General features: G+C 43.7%; 1 protein-coding gene across 1 annotated transcript in view; it reads left to right on the forward strand.

Moving 5' to 3' along the window:
- lhfpl7 (LHFPL tetraspan subfamily member 7) overlaps positions 1-16,501 on the forward strand; it is a 128,486-nt gene that overhangs the window by 36,334 nt on the left and 75,651 nt on the right. Inside the window, exon 2 of the mRNA XM_086309546.1 lies at positions 2,223-2,361. Coding sequence (XP_086165672.1) covers positions 2,223-2,361 — 139 coding nt within the window. The remainder of the gene's footprint in view (positions 1-2,222; positions 2,362-16,501) is intronic.

Raw genomic sequence — 16,501 nt, forward strand, 5'->3', positions numbered from 1 at the left:
GTGAGGAGGTTTTCTCCATTTGCTTGCACGCTTGTTTGTGCTGTGTGGAGCTCTCTGGGCAGCTGTGCATGACAAAGGAAGACCTAAGTGGCCAGATGCTGCTCTGCTGGAGGACTGAGATATTGTCGCTGGGCTTAACAATGATGGAATTAGACTTTAAATTTAATTTAATGAAACCTTTAATGTTCCTCCGAATGATTTGCAATAAAATCACTTATCTGCTCAGGGAGTTCCTTTTTATTGCTTTATAGCTGTATTCAAGGTGCCCTTGAGCAAAGCACTTAGCCTACACTTCTTAAGAAGCTAAGCCAGATGTAAATGTGTGCAAATGCACTGTTTATGTATGCTGTCCATTTGTGAAGCAGACCGCATATTCTCTGCAGACCTGGACAAATAAAGGTCAAAAGAATAATGATCATCATTGCCACCAACATTACAGCACTTCAGTATTTCCCTGCTCCCCTTTCTGCCAAACACCCAGAACAAGCTAATTAAATCTTCTGTCGGGCATGGAAATCACTCCGCTTTCATCCTCCCTCCATTCACGTCAGTCACATCAGGAACATGCATAATGACACGTGTTTTAGGGCTGTAATTCCCCTGTGAATGTTAGACATTTCCCTCTGATCGCCCCCGCCCACATGCTAATCGCTGATGTGGCGCTGTTTTGAGCCTGCTGTCTGTGCGCCGTGCTTGTCGACGACGGACACCTTTTAAAGTGTGCTGATGAGGGTGTGTGGGGGCTTCCTCGAGAGTCAGTTTGAGAGGATATGCAGATCAAACCACTCCACAAAGACACACAGGTTGTTCGAACTCACTCGCACACAGACACACTTTCTCTCAGGGCTAACGCACTGTGTGGCTTTTAAACTTAGCTGCCACTTTTTAGGAGTCTCTAAAAGTAGAAGCAGGAGAGGACAGGTGAGCACAGTTGATCCCGGTGAAAAACAGTTAAAACATTCACAGGACAAAGAGCCAAATTCCCCAGGATGCATGTTTATATAAACTTAGTACAAAAAGAAGGAATTTTGTCTAGCTCAGTTATTTCTTTGATGTAACAATGCTTTGTGGCAATGAATCTTATACTGTTGGAAAGCCAGTTTATTTCCCTTATAATGAGCCCATCTTTGTAAGGTATGAACAGCAGAGTTGAGTATGTGGGTTGCACCAATAAAAAACTTGCCAAATCTGCTTTGGAACCGAACTCTATCCTCCAAGATGGCCACACTCGCCCCCACAGAGCGGGGTTTATCAGAGACTACCTCCAGAATTTGGGAGTGGAGAGGATGGAATGGCCTGTGTGCAGTGCTGACCTCAACCCCACTGAACATTTGTGGGATCAGCTTGGACGTGCTGTTCTTACCAGGGTGACCAACGCAACCACATTGGCTGACTTGCAGCAACTGCTGGTTGAAGAATGGGACGCCATCCCACAGCAGTGTGTGACCAAGCTCGCTACCAGCATGAGGAGGAGGTGCCAGGCTGTTGTGGCTGTGCATGGGTCTTCTGCATGCTACTGAGGCCTCTGTTTGTTAAAAGAAGACATGTTTAACTCGCCAATAGTTCTCGTTGCTTCAGACTTCAATCATCCAATCCAAGACGCCAAAACACCAAACAAGAGCAGCTGTTTGGCATTGGCAAAGAAGATTTGGTAACGTTTTCATGAGCTCAACCCATATACTCAGTGTGTTCCTTACAAATGCGGCACCATCAAAGGAAAACAAACAGGCTTTCCAACAGTATAAGATTTAATGGCAAGAAGCATAAAAAAAATCGACCAAACACCTTACTTTTTGTTCTAAGTTTAGTTGTGGTTTATCATAAAAGTTGTGGAGGAATGTCTTCTCTCTGTTGGCCTTCTGCCTCTGTTTGGCTTCTCCTGCTCTCAGCATGTGTGTGATTAAGTGAAGGTGTAATGAATAAGGACAGTGCCCTCTTGTTTGGCCTTGCATTGCTGTTTTCCAGCTGAGAGAGCTAATAACCTGTTAGTGGGGGATTAACTGTGAGATTACACAATACCAAAGTAAAGACTTTTTGGCTTTGGGGATTGGTTTCGAATTTAGTAACAAATTCCAAATCTTTGACAGTGAGGTAATGACAGGAGCTTTCCACATTTGCTCCCGCTGCTCAAAATGTGGGTTTATCGACGTGGTGCTCAGAGTACTTGCGGGCGAATCGGTGGAGATAAAATGAAATTGTCCTGTGTTTGTGTTTTTCCTCAGACCAGTGCGGTGCTGTGTTCGGGAGGCTGTGCTCTGCTGGCTGTCAGCTCCCTGTTGGCCATCATCACCATCTTCCTGCCCAGTGGAGGATGTGAGAGAAGGATCTGCACCCTGGCTGGATACATGCAAATGGCTGCAGGTCGGTAGAGACGTGAAGACACAAGGCACAATCGCATACATACATACCGATCCATAAATGTATAATTTTTGAGATAAGAGATTACCTACTTATGAAAGATGATGAAAAAAATATTTTTAATTGAACTGATGCTGTAAGACATCCTTCCATGCTCTATTAGACTATTAGATGCATTCTAATAGCACTGCCTGTTACTGGGATTCTATATAAAAAATACAAATAAACAGCTGAACTTGCCCATCAGTCAAAAACAAGAGCAAAAAAAAGACACAACTTGAGGACAGCTGCAGCTAGGCAACAACAGTCCGCATGGAGGGACTAAGCGAGTGAGATGAAGGCGAGGATGGATTTAGAGCCTGCGGTAAAAAGACAATTATGCCTCCTTAACACAGGTCATTGGTTCAGAGCTACATGTGACTTATCAGGCCGCTGGTTTCCCTCTAACGGAGAAGTGGTCCCGTAAACAGAGAGCAGTCGGCACTTGAGCTTAATAAACCAATAACACACCACGGCTGATGTCGCTGCTTAGTACTGGCCTTCACACTTCTTGCTTTGCGCATTGGACCATTTTAATGGCATGTGGTACAAAAGGTGAAGCATTTTTCTGCAGTTGTATTAGACGATACGGTTCATGTGTGCTTTATTTACAGCAGTGTAATTCCTCATTTGTGCGTTAGACCGGCTCTAATATGTGGAAGACGCTTACTGTGCCTCTCCTGGTTTTAAAAATAAACAGTATTTGATGCAGTAATTCTGTGTACACCAGCGGTCCCCAACCCCGGGCCTCGGACCGGTACCTATCCGTGAGTCGTTTGGTATCGGGCCGCAAGAGTTGAGGCTCAGGTGTGAAATGTATGGTTTTCAGCGTTTTTATCGGTTTTCAGCGTTATTTTGTTATCGTTTTTATCGTTAACTCGGTTTTCCTGGGTCTTTTCAGGTGTGTTATGAATAAATCTTCTTTTTTTCGGTACCGGTACTAGTTTTATTTTGTTGTATTTATCCGTGACACCTTAAAGGCCGGTCCGTGAAAATATTGTCGGGCATAAACCGGTCCATGGTGCAAAAAAGGTTGGGGACCGCTGGTGTACACACACCATATTAGGGAGGTGACCATGCTGAAAGTTCTACATGTGACGTGAGATTGAGCATCGTGTGTAATAGTCATAGACTGTATATAAAAGATGGAGGTATCATTATGACCTCCATCTTGATGTGGCTGGACGTGACCACGGGGTGGAGTACTAATTCATCAGTCAATTCTTGCAAGCTTCCTTAGCCCCATTTACACAGGATTACAGACTGATTTGGGATTACCTGGCAACCACTGGTCACTAGGGAAAAAAGGAGTATTCCCTGTCGGTGAGTATTTCCTGGAGTATTTCCAGTTTGCCAGCAGTGATTGTTTTGGTCAGTGGCAGAGTTTGCTAGTGCCTCCTCTACTTTCTACAAACACAGCGTTTCCACTGTTGAGAACTGTTTCCTTTTCTGAGAAAGGGTGACTACAGGTGTCCTGACCTGTTTTCTGACATTATATGTAAAAACTTAGGGCTTGAGTTGCCCCTACCCACTCTGTTCAGATGCACAAAACCCTTGATTGTTACTTTTTGTCTCCTCTTATTTATTTACATAAACTTTGTCCTCATCTATAGCTTATTTAGAACCCTGCAAGTGGCATTTAACTAAGCATAATTAGAGACTAGATTCATTGGCCAGGTTAAATCTTTATTGACAAAGGTGGACTTTCACAGGCTATGGTTAATGATGTGTTTAAAGTGGTTCTTATTGCTTACAGCCAGACTCTCATACCTCTCTGTCTGACTCCAGTATCAGATCAATGTTGCTTTGGGAAAATGAGAATGAGTCTTTGGCAAGCCTCTGGTGCGTGTTTTTTCATGTGTGTGTGTGTGTAATCCAGTTCTGTGTGTCTATTATAGCTACAGCTTTTGCTAAATAACAATGCGAAGTGAGGAGCTGGGTCTTTGTTCCGTTTCCAGGTTGACTCTTGTCTAGATAGACAGAGGTTTCACAGAGCCCACAAAGCCCCGAGGAGGGTAGATCAGAAGAGTGTTTGTTTTCCCAGCACTACAAGTATGTGTGTAAGTGTTGAGAGAGTGCTATCAAAGTGGGCTGATAAAATGTAGCAAGCAGATTAAGAACAATGGTTTTCTTTGTGGTGTGCATATCATCAGTTTGGCTTTTGACGGTGTGAGTTTTCTCGCAGATTGGAAGAAATGAACTGCTGGCAAGATTCTCTTTGTCACCTTTCTCCTTCCAGCAAGAAGTGAAACCTGTTTTGATCCCCATGTTTTCTATAGTGACTGTGACAGACAGTGGAAATGTCAACATCCACATGTTGTGCTGTGTTACTATATTTTGGGGTGCTGAAAGTAACTGAGTCAAAAGAAGTGGAGAACATTTTGCTCATCACTACTTAGTTCAGAGTTGATTGGAATGGATTAGAGTAAGGTGTGAATATACAAAGATTCTGACCACGTCATGATCCACCTAATCCCCGCGTACAGACAGAGGCTGAAGCTCTCCAAACCTGTCGTGAGGACCAAAAAACTGTGGAGCAACAAGGCTGTGGAGGAGCTTCGCACGTGTTTGGAGTCTACAGACTGGGACACAATGAAGGCTGCTTCTAACAGCTTGGACGAGTTTACGGACACTGTCACCTCCTATATCCACTTCTGTGAGGACAGCATTGTGCCATCACGCACCAGGGTGAGTTATAACAATGACAAACCCTGATATACTCCTAAACTCAAAAAGCTGTGGCTGGAAAAGAGAAAGGCGTTCAGAAGCGGAGACAGGGACTGCTACAGAGAGGCCAAGTACAGGTTCACTAAAGAAGTGGACGTTGCTAAACATCAGCACTCTGAGAAGATGCAGCAGCAGATCTCAGAGAATGACTCAACTTTTACTGCCGTTTTGACGAGTCATCAGGCAGCCTTCACACCTCCAACAGCCCCAACAATAGAGACACTTTGGACACTCATTCCCCCACCTCTCCCCCCTCCATAGAGCCATCACCACCTTCAAACACTTCACCTACAACACCCCTCCTCACCCCACACAAAAGAGGATTTCACACCACCTCCTCCCACCACAACTCTTCATATTCATGAAGCAGGTGTGAGGAAGCAGTTTAAGAACCTGAATGCTCGGAAAGCTCCTGGCCCAGACGGTGTGTCTCCTGCCACCCTCAGACACTGTGCAAACGAGCTGGCCCCAGTGTTTTCTGGCATTTTCAACTCCTCACTGCAGGCATGTCATGTGCCTGCCTGCTTCAAGTCCTCCACCATAATCCCTGTCCCCAAGAAACCTAGGATCACTGGACTAAATGACTACAGACCCGTGGCTCTGACATCTGTGGTCATGAAGTCTTTTGAGCGCCTGGTTCTCTCCTATCTCAAGACCCTCACGGCCCCCCTCCTGGACCCCCTGCAGTTTGCATACAGAGCCAACAGGTCTGTAGATGACGCCATCAACATGGCCCTACACTTCATCCTGCAGCATCTGGACTCCCCAGGAACCTACGCCAGGATCCTGTTTGTGGACTTCAGCTCTGCCTTCAATACCATCCTTCCAGACCATCTCCGAGGCAAGCTTTCCCAGATGAATGTGCCTGATCCCATCTGCCGGTGGATCACTGACTTCCTGTCGGACAGGAAGCAGCATGTGAGGCTGGGAAAGAATGTCTCGGACTCCCGGACCATCAGCACCGGCTCCCCTCAGGGCTGTGTTCTTTCTCCCCTGCTCTTCTCCCTGTATACCAACTGCTGCACCTCCACCCACCAGTCTGTCAAGCTAATCAAGTTTGCAGATGACACCACCGTTATTGGACTCATCTGGGACGGGGATGAGTCTGCCTACAGGAGGGAGGTTGAACGTCTGGTGTCTTGGTGCAGCCACAACAACCTGGTGCTGAATGCCCAGAAGACAGTGGAGATTATTGTGGACTTCAGGAAGCACACAGCCCCACTCCCCCCCATCATCCTGACTGACACCCCCATCACCTCTGTGGACTCATTCCGCTTCCTGGGTACCACCATCACCCAGGACCTGAAGTGGGAGCCCACCATCACCTCCGTCATTAAGAAAGCCCAGCAGAGGATGTCCTTCCTGAGGCAGCTGAAGAAATTCAACCTGCCAACACAGACGATGATGCAATTCTACACTGCAATCATCGAGTCCATCCTCACCTCCTCCATCACCGTGTGGTACGCTGGAGCCACTATCAGGGACAAACAGAGACTGCAGCGTGTATGACTGTTCCCACCACTAACACATGACCCTACGCTGTGTTCACTGCATCATTCCATGTTTGGCACTGATCACCACCTGCACTCATGTATATATCTATCTATCTACTTAGCACTTTTAATTCTTATTCTTATTTTTATTTTTTCATGTCTATTTAAGCGTAATTTATGACAGTATGTTTGCACTGAAGCACCGCAGCAATTTGCTAATGTTGTAAACCTGCTCAACATTTGGCAATAAAACCCTTTCTGATTCTGATTCTGATTCTGATTTGAGCTTTAGTCACTTAGAAGAGGTGTTTCATGTTTCATTAAAGCAACATTAGATAGAGTGCAAACTAATGGAGCAGAATAGATAGCAAGGATGTATTTGATGGATGAAATGTGTAGATGATATATAAACTGATGTGATTATGCCATTTAAAAAATTGCATGCCTTTGATGTTTTGCATTGTCTAATGTTTAGATTGTCTATGAGTGTTGCTTTCACCATGTAAATGGTTAATGGACTGGTATTTATGTAGTGCCTTTCTACTTGTTTGAGCACCCAAAATACTTTGTTAATACAAGTCTCATTTATCCGATCACACAGACAGTCATACAATGTTTTTATCTATGCCTAAGCGCTTTCTAACTTTCACACACACACTCACATGGATACATCAGGGGTTCACTTTCTTGCCCAAGGGTACTTCGGAATGCAGACTGAAGGAATCAGGGATTAATCCACTGCCATTCCGATGGTAGATGACCCACTGTTCAACCTGAGCCCCTGCAGGCTCTAAGCACCTAAAGCACCGGGTATTCCCAAGTACTAACGAGACCTGACCTGCTCAGCTTCTGAGAGCAGACGAGGTTGCCCTGTTCAGGGTGGTATGGTCCTAAGCCATGATGCTATAAGGGAAAATGAAAACTTGATTGCCCCAATGGAACAGGATAGATTTCCCTGATCGCTATCGGCAAAGTCCTTCTTGAAGGAAGTCTTTCCACTTGGCGACCATCTTGACAGCACCTCCAAATAGTTATTTGGGCAGTGATTATAAAGTCTGCATTTAAATGACATTGGAATGAAGGCGGGAAGGTGGTGTAACAACTGCATGTGTAGAATCACCAGACGTAAAGCAAGAATATGATGAATAAATGAAAGATGAGACCAAAAGTAAAACACAAAGTTTTGAGACAAACCTTGGTGTTATTTCTATTAGATCTGTAACAAAATAACAAAAGCTTCCACCTATACTGCCAGGTGTGAGCTTGTCTTGTCCGTTGTCACTTAAAACACTTAAACCATGAACATATCCAATTTTATATTAAATGTTAAGCATGTTGTAGACGTGCAGTTTAGGTTAAAGTTAGCTAGCACTGTGCAATAGCTTTGAGCAACATGACAAGCAATAAATTATAAGTAAATGTGTTGTCCCTTTAGTGGTGCAACACAGGGTTGTCATGTTTTCCTTTGCAAACGTGGGAAAAATAATTTGCTGACATTCATATTATTAAAAACTGAAAATCTTCGATGTCTGAGTGAGCCTGGTGAAAAAAAATCTAAAGTTGCTGTTTGTCACCGGAACATAATGCACTCTCCGTAGCATGAGCCTTGTCGAGGCACTTAGCAGCAGGAAATTGTGGCTATCACCACAAATAATGGAACTCTTTGTCATAACTCAAGAAATGCTGTTACAGCTCAGCCCTGAAAACTTTCTGTGACAGCAGAACTCGGTTAGTCATTAAACCCTTCACACTGTGCACTTAAATACTCGGTTCAGCAGATAGCAGTAGCTGGGATTAGGAGTGGGGCACACGGAAGGGAAAGAAGTTACACTACTGTGACGTGTTTAAATAGTTACAACAATAGTTAGTATCAATGCAGCAGACCAGGGGTTCATTATATTATGCACAAGTTCCCTGCAGTTAGAAATAAAAGCTCATAGCTGCAGGGAACTTGCAGTTATGAAGTGCAACTGGATTGATTTTATAAAGAGAAACTCACCATGTGGAGATTTGTCTACAGTTGCTATAAAGTTTGGCAGTGTAGGTGTGTTTGTATTGGGAAGATGTATTCTTTAAAATGTGAAACTTCTTTCTTTTTTTTTGTCCCGTTTGGATCTTTAGCCATCAGAATTGTTGTCTTAAGGCCAAGAAAGATGCCAAGCGGATTTATTTTACCAAGTGGATCATCATGGCCTTGCCATATTGGTCCATTTGATTGACCTTTATTATAATTATGAATTTATTTTATTTTCAGTTGCTACAAACGGGACAGACATGACTGGGGGATAGGACAGGGAGAAAGAATGACAGAAAGAGAGGGAGAGAAAGAAAACCAAAGGGGAGAAGAGACGTGAGAAGGGGGGAAGAAAGAAAGAAAAACAAACAAAACACCTGGATCACCTGTATGGAGAAAAAAAACAGAAGAGAAAGCAAACAAAAAAAGAGCAACATAATAAATACAGCACCATCACAATAAACTAGCTAGCAGTAGATAACAGTAGATACTAAATAATAAACGATATTGTGCAGCACGCAAGATAGACAGCGCACAATGTGCTTTGAGGCAGCAGCCAAGAAAGGTGTAGTCCGCATCTGTGAATACCCGTGTGAACACCCGTGTGAACACCCGTGTGCATACCTGTGTGGATCAGCATGCTTGTATTCCAAAGGTTTCTCCATGTAACGATCTGCTAGGGAGTGTGGGGAGCCATAGCCCCGTCCTCCAGGGTATGAAGCAGGTATGGAGGAGATCCAGGCCCCAGAGTACGAGGACCCAAGGAGGACCACCAAAAAGGGGGGGAAGCGTGCCACCCTCCTGGGAAGAGCTGAGTAGAGCCCCCCCCACCCCCCCAAAAAAAGTGAAACTTCTAAGGGTACATGTGATGGTGCCCACTGTGGTGAGGTGGCTAGCACAGTTGCTGCACAGCGAGAAGGCAGCAGTGGGTGGGTTTGAATCCACCGGCTGACTGAGGCCTTTCTGCATGGGTTCTCTCTGGGTCCTCTGGTGTCCTCCCACAGTTCAAAGACGTGAATCTTAGGTTCATTTGTGATTCTGAATTAGTTGTAGGTGTGGATGGATGGAGGGATGTTGACTTCCTAAAATGTGCTACATCTTGTCCCTACCTGTCACAAGACGTTTGTACTTGTAGCAGCATTGCAGGAAGAGGTTCAACTCTTGTTCCACGTTGTCACATGACTCACGTTATATTCTTACACTATATGAATAAAATTCAACTGAAAAACAAAACAAAAACACAACTCTTCGCTATAAAAGACCTTTGAAGTTTTCACATTAAAAGTAAATCAAAGTTTTTAAATTCACTTTTCAGTCAGGTTGTTCCAGGTATCTTGAAGAGCTTAACACAGTTAGCCCCTAAATAGCTAAGAAGCCTAAGCTAGAAGTTTTGCCTGGTACTGCTTACACACACACACACACACACACACACACACACACGCGCAAACTTTATACTCTGAATACTCACACACATACATGACTGCCTTGGTTAAACCAGGAAAAGCCTTTTTTCGAGGCAAAACTGCCCAGCTCTTTCCTTTTACAGCCCAGTGGTCCTGTGGGTGCAGTCCAGAATTAGATGTGAACTTGCTAACCCTCCAATGGTTCAGCTCAGCATTCAATACAGCGGTTCAGCTGCTGCACCGCCGAGCACTGCTGCCATCAATGTTTTACGCTCAGAGAGAGGGAGGCAGAAAGTTTCTGTGCGCTACGGCAGGGAGCCTTTTCTCCTGTCATGCATATTTTATCGGTCTGTTCTTCTTAGTGGTCAGGATCCATCGAATTGGACGGCTCCTTCGATGCGCTCTGTATGTTTGCATTGAGGATGATTAGAGAGGAAGGCGTGCGCAAACTCATCCTTTTTATTGTGTGTTATATTCATGTTTTTCTTATAATTGTTGTATAATTGTAAACCTCTTAGTAACAGAACCTTTACCTTAATCTTTGTTGGTAATACCGGTTTATTTTGCTCAGACTCAGAGGCAGCTGAGGGCTGGGTTGGGGGTTCGTCATGCTACAGGGTTCAGACAGATTCTCGCAGTGCCGTTATCTGTTCAGGGCTGAAGACATGTCACACCCGGGTGAGTGTGCAAGCACTCACTACGAGCTTAATCTCAGCTGTTTCCCTGCAGGGTTATAGCCATATTAACATATGGAGATCATTTACATTATGTCCTTACATAAAAACATGCTGAAGAGTTTATTTGCTGCATTGATTGTTTTCCTGTTTTTATTGATTCGACTGCAAGTCGGTACTTTTCCAGCTCTCTGGGAGCTTCGTGGGTTGAGGACTTGAAAGGGATATGCCTGAAGGCTTGTTTTTTTCTGCTCTTGAAAGAAATATGAAGCACAGTGTTGTTTTTTTCCCTCACTTGTACAGTTGGAGTTGTTTGTGTAGCTCCATCTGGAGTAGTAGCAACGGCTCAGGCTTTTCGTATTGTTACATGCAGAGATAAAAGGAGTGAAATGGCAATCGATAGTTAAGTGGAGAGCCATAAGTAAAGTCTGGCATTACTGGTAATGGTTTTTAAATATGAGAAGTTTGTAAATCCAAAGGATCCAGAGGCCTTGTTTGTCTTATTTGTATCTTTAAATGGCAGGACTTTAGGCAGAAACTACAGAAACACTATAATTGATATTTGACTTCCTAAAGAAAAGACCTTATTCTTGCATTGCAACTCAAGTCCTACATACTTCAATAGTTAGTTGCATGCAGTCATTTTCTCTCCATGTACACTTTTGTTGTACTCAAATGTTAAAAAATTGTCTGTGGAGCTCTTAACACTTTTTACATATAGTCTTCAGTCACACAGAGCTAGAGACGTATTGGCAACCATCTTGCGACCACTGGTCGCAAGGAAAAATGTGTATTCCCTGGCGGATTGCAAGTGATTGTTGGAGGTTGCTAGGGCTCAGTGTAAAAATTTTTTGCTAAAACTCCTGTTGGTGTCCCCTCCCTGATAACTACCAGTCGCAAGGGAAAAGTGTGTGTTCTGCTGCTAGTTGGCATGTGGTTGCTGGAGGTTGCTGGCAGTTGCTAATGTGAAATTATTGCCATGGTTTTGCTGACTGATGTTCAGGCCTGGGTGACTGAGGCCTCAGTGGTCACCTCCATGGCTTTATAGTGGAAAATAGGTGGCCCACCAAATAATTTGAACCAGGAGGAGACTCCATTATCAGTATCAATTATGATGTCAGCACTAGATAGCTAGCCATAGGCGGTATATTACGTTTTTGAGACATTGCATGCAAGACCACAAACTAATTGCATTGTGGAGTTGTTTAGTGTGTCAGTGTGTGTAAATCCGTCGTCCTAACTACAATAATTTTTATATCATAATTGGTAAGTAGCGTTTTGACATTCAGAGTCAAATGTTGCAAATAATTGGAGAATGCTTCATGTGCAATTTGAGTACCGCACAAGTAGGTATGCATTGGGAACTAGTGTATTGCATGAACCATTCCAAACACAAAAACACTAATAGTTCTGCTGTTTTTAGCATTTTTTAGACATTTTTTGCAGCAGTTGTTGTAGTTTATACTGGCACAAAACACATTTTTTTGCCAGTTTAACAACAATCAGTGAGAACCGAACTTAAAGAAAAAGTCATTTAAATATAGATTTTTATCTTAGTTTTGTGGCTCTAGGGATTGTAATTCTGAATCACTTTGGTCCTGACTACATTATCTCAGCAAACACCGGATAGATTCCCAGTGTACCACCGGCATATAATTGTCTCTCAGTATTCAGATGTTACCAGCATGCTAATATTTGTTAATTTGCAACCAAATCAGTTGCTAAACCCTGAACATTAGGCTGTATCTGCCTGTGGAATTAAAATTTTTTGAGCTTGTTATCATATTGGCTCCTGGTCCACATATTCATTGACTCAGGATGAGTTTCTTTCTCATGCTCAAGCTTATGCGTTCCACCAAAACAGCAGAAACAACTGGGCCATTTTTCTACTATCTGCCTATATCACAGTACTTTAGAGAACTGTATTTAAATTTAAACGGTGACACCATGGCTGCACTTTCCGATGAATCAATGAATCCTGCAGTCGCAGCAGAATGAATAAAAATGACTGAGATTAGAAATTTTCATTTGTGGACCAACTTTTTGCTGGCAAAAGTTTGTGATTTGCAGCTAAACTTCACATAACCCAGGCTGTATGGTGCACAGTGAATACTTCCCTTTATGGATCCCCTTTGTACAACCTTCTGAAACTGTGCCCACTTATCTTCATCCTCATCAGGGAGAGTCCTTCAGTGTTTTCTCTGACCCTGGCGGCTTGGGGAAGGAAAGGAAGTGTGTTTTCCTGTGTGTTCCCTCTCTCACACGCACACACGCATTCACACATCAAGTTTCATTGTGCTGATGCCGAGGAAGCCCGATTTGCTGTATCAGCGTTCCCTTGGGCAAAGCCGCTATGCAGATGTCCTCAGAAGCGTAGTGATGAAAATAGGAAGTTGCTTTGATCAAAGCACCTGCTGTGTTATTTCAGTGCCGCTGTCGCCGCCGGAGCCCATATGGTACCCGCGCCAGGTGTCAATCATGTCTCCGATACAGATGAATACATTTTCCATATCAGGCTGGATTAGAGCGACAGACTCTATTAGCAGAATGTGTTCCTCCAAAAATGAAATTACGCTTAGTGAGTTTTTCTTCCATCACTCCGTGAGTAAGAATGATTGGACCATCATTCATGTCACTATTAGTATTCAGAGAGTTCTTCCTGGAAAATGTCTTTGACTGAGTGGCAGAACTTTTCTTAGAGAGCAAACATTACCAACACTTTTATTTTTTATTGTTTTGATCATCTTTGCCCTTCTTGAAGCTTCCCGATGCCTTCGGGCTCTAAATGTAGCCGTTCCCATCCCTTTGACTTTTCTACATTTCTGCGGGAGCAACTTTCGGTCAAGCGCCTTGCTCAAGGAATTGGAGTTTTTAGTTTCTGGTCAGAGGCTTTTCTGCTCCGCCCTTCAGGCTGCTTGCTTCTCATTTTATATTCTGTGTGTCTGAGAGTGGGTGTGCAGTGAATCCGTGCTTCTTTTTCTAACACGCCAGTTCTTCATATTTTATCCTTTCATCTTAACTCCCTAATAAACAGATCTTTATCACAACCGCAAACAGACAAGACCCCAAAACGCCGCGCGCTCGTTTGCTGTCAATGGCCGGCGTTTCATTCTGTTTCATCACAGCTCGACCAGCTCGAGGCTTTCGGCTCTCATTGATTTAGCAAAAATTAAATAAAAAAGCAGAAGCAGAGCAGTGGATTAGGCGTACACCCTGCACTTGCACTGCTTTGTTTCGTGCTTCTGTTAGTCTGACACAGTTTAGGTGCTGTGTGATGTTGGCACGATAACCTGCGTCTCACGGCGCGCGCTGACATCAGATATCAGTCACAGACGTGCGTCTTGTCACGCCGGAGTGCGTGCCGCTTGCAGGTTGACAATAATGCGACTGGTCACCGTCGCCGCCTCCCGCAATCTGGGTATTTTCTTCTGAGTTTGTGCTCTCAAGTCTCATTAATTAAACAGAACAGATTCATATTTACACAAAAACAATTAATATTTACTGGAGAAACACTCCACGACCACTTCATCTGCAGGCCTGACAAAGCATTTACTAATACGCAGCATGTTTGAATCATCCATTCATTACATTCTGCCGCTGTATCCCAGCATCTGTCGCGATTGTACCCAAATGGATAAACTCGGCCTAATGTGTGCTTATGAATCAAAGCCTGCGTGTGTTTGCATATTTGTGTATGCTACGCTCACTCATTGGTCTAATCTGATGTCTACTGTAATTATGAGCACGGCAGCACTTGGCTCTGCTCGCTCACTGATACATTACCCACAAAAACCACAGTAATTGGTCTACCAGTCAATTAGAGCTGGACTGTAATTAAGACTGAACTTTCATCCCGTCCAATTCATCAGTTTTCTTTTTAATTTACTGGAAAGTCCTCTCGTAGGCTTTGAGATCATTATTATGAGAGTTTTTTTAATGTATCTTTAATGTGGCCTTTGAAAGCATTTCTGTCCTTTGATATTACTCTTCATCAAGAGGGAAGAGTGTCGAGCATGTTTCTGAGATTTTTTTTCTCCAATATTAATGTTCTTTACAGTACTAATTAACCTCCCCTATCTTTTGTATAAGCTGGAAGCCCTTTGATTATCTCTGCTTCTGCACACGCTCACCCACAGTGAAAGTCTCCTACCATGTGGTTGTGCCTTCCCGAGTTGTGTCACGGCAGCAAGCAACAATGACATGTCGATGGAGGAGAGGAGGTAAGATGAACAGAGGGAGATTGGAAGAAGGGAAGTGGGAATTGCACCCCTTTGTTTCTATTTTTTCCCCCATATTTGTTCTGCTGGACGGCTGCAGTCCTTTCACATCTGTCAGACAGAGGAGAACCATCGCCAGGTCCAAAACATGTTTATCTGTTTCTTATTCCTTGCTGCATGTCTCCCTTCTCTTCATACTGCTCTATCATTCTGCCATGAAAGCTGCAGCCAACACACACACACATTTACCATTTACGCACATTCGCACACATTCACACACAGGCACACTCAAAGACTAGTGGCTATGCATATTACATGAGTCCTCCACCTCTGAAGGCCTCTCTGCTTTTTTTCATTTTGCAACTTACAGCAGAGATGATGAGGTCGAAGCTGGTTCTTGCACTTAAGGGCTGTTTCCTCTCTTTACTGCAGAAGTTGCAGTTTATGGCTAAAGAGGGTGTGTACTGCAATTTCAAACATCAATATGAAATTCAGTAATGTCTTTGTGTAATGATGTCAACAGCTCAGGCCAGGAAATTAAAGAAATGATTCACTTCTTGCTGGTGGTGCTCTGTAATCAGATCAGATTTTCCATTAAACCCCGCATACAGTGGCTTGCAAAAATATTCGGCCCCCTTGAACTTTTCCACATTTTGTCACATTACAGCCACAAACATGAATCAACTTTACTGGAATTCCACATGAAAGACCAACACAAAGTGGTGCACACGTGAGAAGTGGAATGAAAATCATACATGATTCCAAACATTTTTTACAAATAAATAACTGAAAAGTGGGGTGTGTGTAATTATTCAGCCCCCTGAGTCAATACTTTGTAGAATCACCTTTTGCTGCAATTACAGATGCCAGTCTTTTAGGGTATGTCTCTACCAGCTTTGCACATCTAGAGACTGAAATTCTTGCCCATTCTTCTTTGCAAAACAGCTCCAGCTCAGTCAGATTAGATGGACAGTGTTTGTGAACAGCAGTTTTCAGGTCTTGCCACAGATTCTTGATTGGATTTAGATCTGGACTTTGACTGGGCCAGTCTAACACATGGATATGTTTTGTTTTAAGCCATTCCATTGTTGCCCTGGCTTTATGTTTAGGGTTGTTGTCCTGCTGGAAGGTGAACCTCCGCCCCAGTCTCAAGTCTTTTGCAGACTCCAAGAGGTTTTCTTCCAAGATTGCCCTGTATTTGGCTCCATCCATCTTCCCATCAACTCTGACCAGCTTCCCTGTCCCTGCTGAAGAGAAGCACCCCCAGAGCATGATGCTGCCACCACCATATTTGACAGTGAGGATGGTGTGTTCAGAGTGATGTGCAGTGTTAGTTTTCCGCCACACATAACATTTTGCATTTTGGCCAAAAAGTTCCATTTTGGTCTCATCTGACCAGAGCACCTTCTTCCACATGTTTACAGTGTCCACATGGCTTGTGGCAAACTGCAAACAGGACTTCTTATGGTTTTCTGTTAACAATGACTTTCTTCTTGCCTTCCATAAAGGCCAACTCTGTGCAGTGCACGACTAATAGTTGTCCTATGGACAGATTCCCCCACCTGAGCTGTAGATC

The sequence above is a fragment of the Aulonocara sp. 'chitande type north' Nkhata Bay genome, linkage group LG10 (genome assembly GCF_057382095.1).
Source record: "Aulonocara sp. 'chitande type north' Nkhata Bay isolate Kocher_YH1m ecotype deep benthic linkage group LG10, A_spYH_male_GT1.1, whole genome shotgun sequence".
NCBI lineage: Eukaryota > Metazoa > Chordata > Actinopteri > Cichliformes > Cichlidae > Aulonocara > Aulonocara sp. 'chitande type north' Nkhata Bay.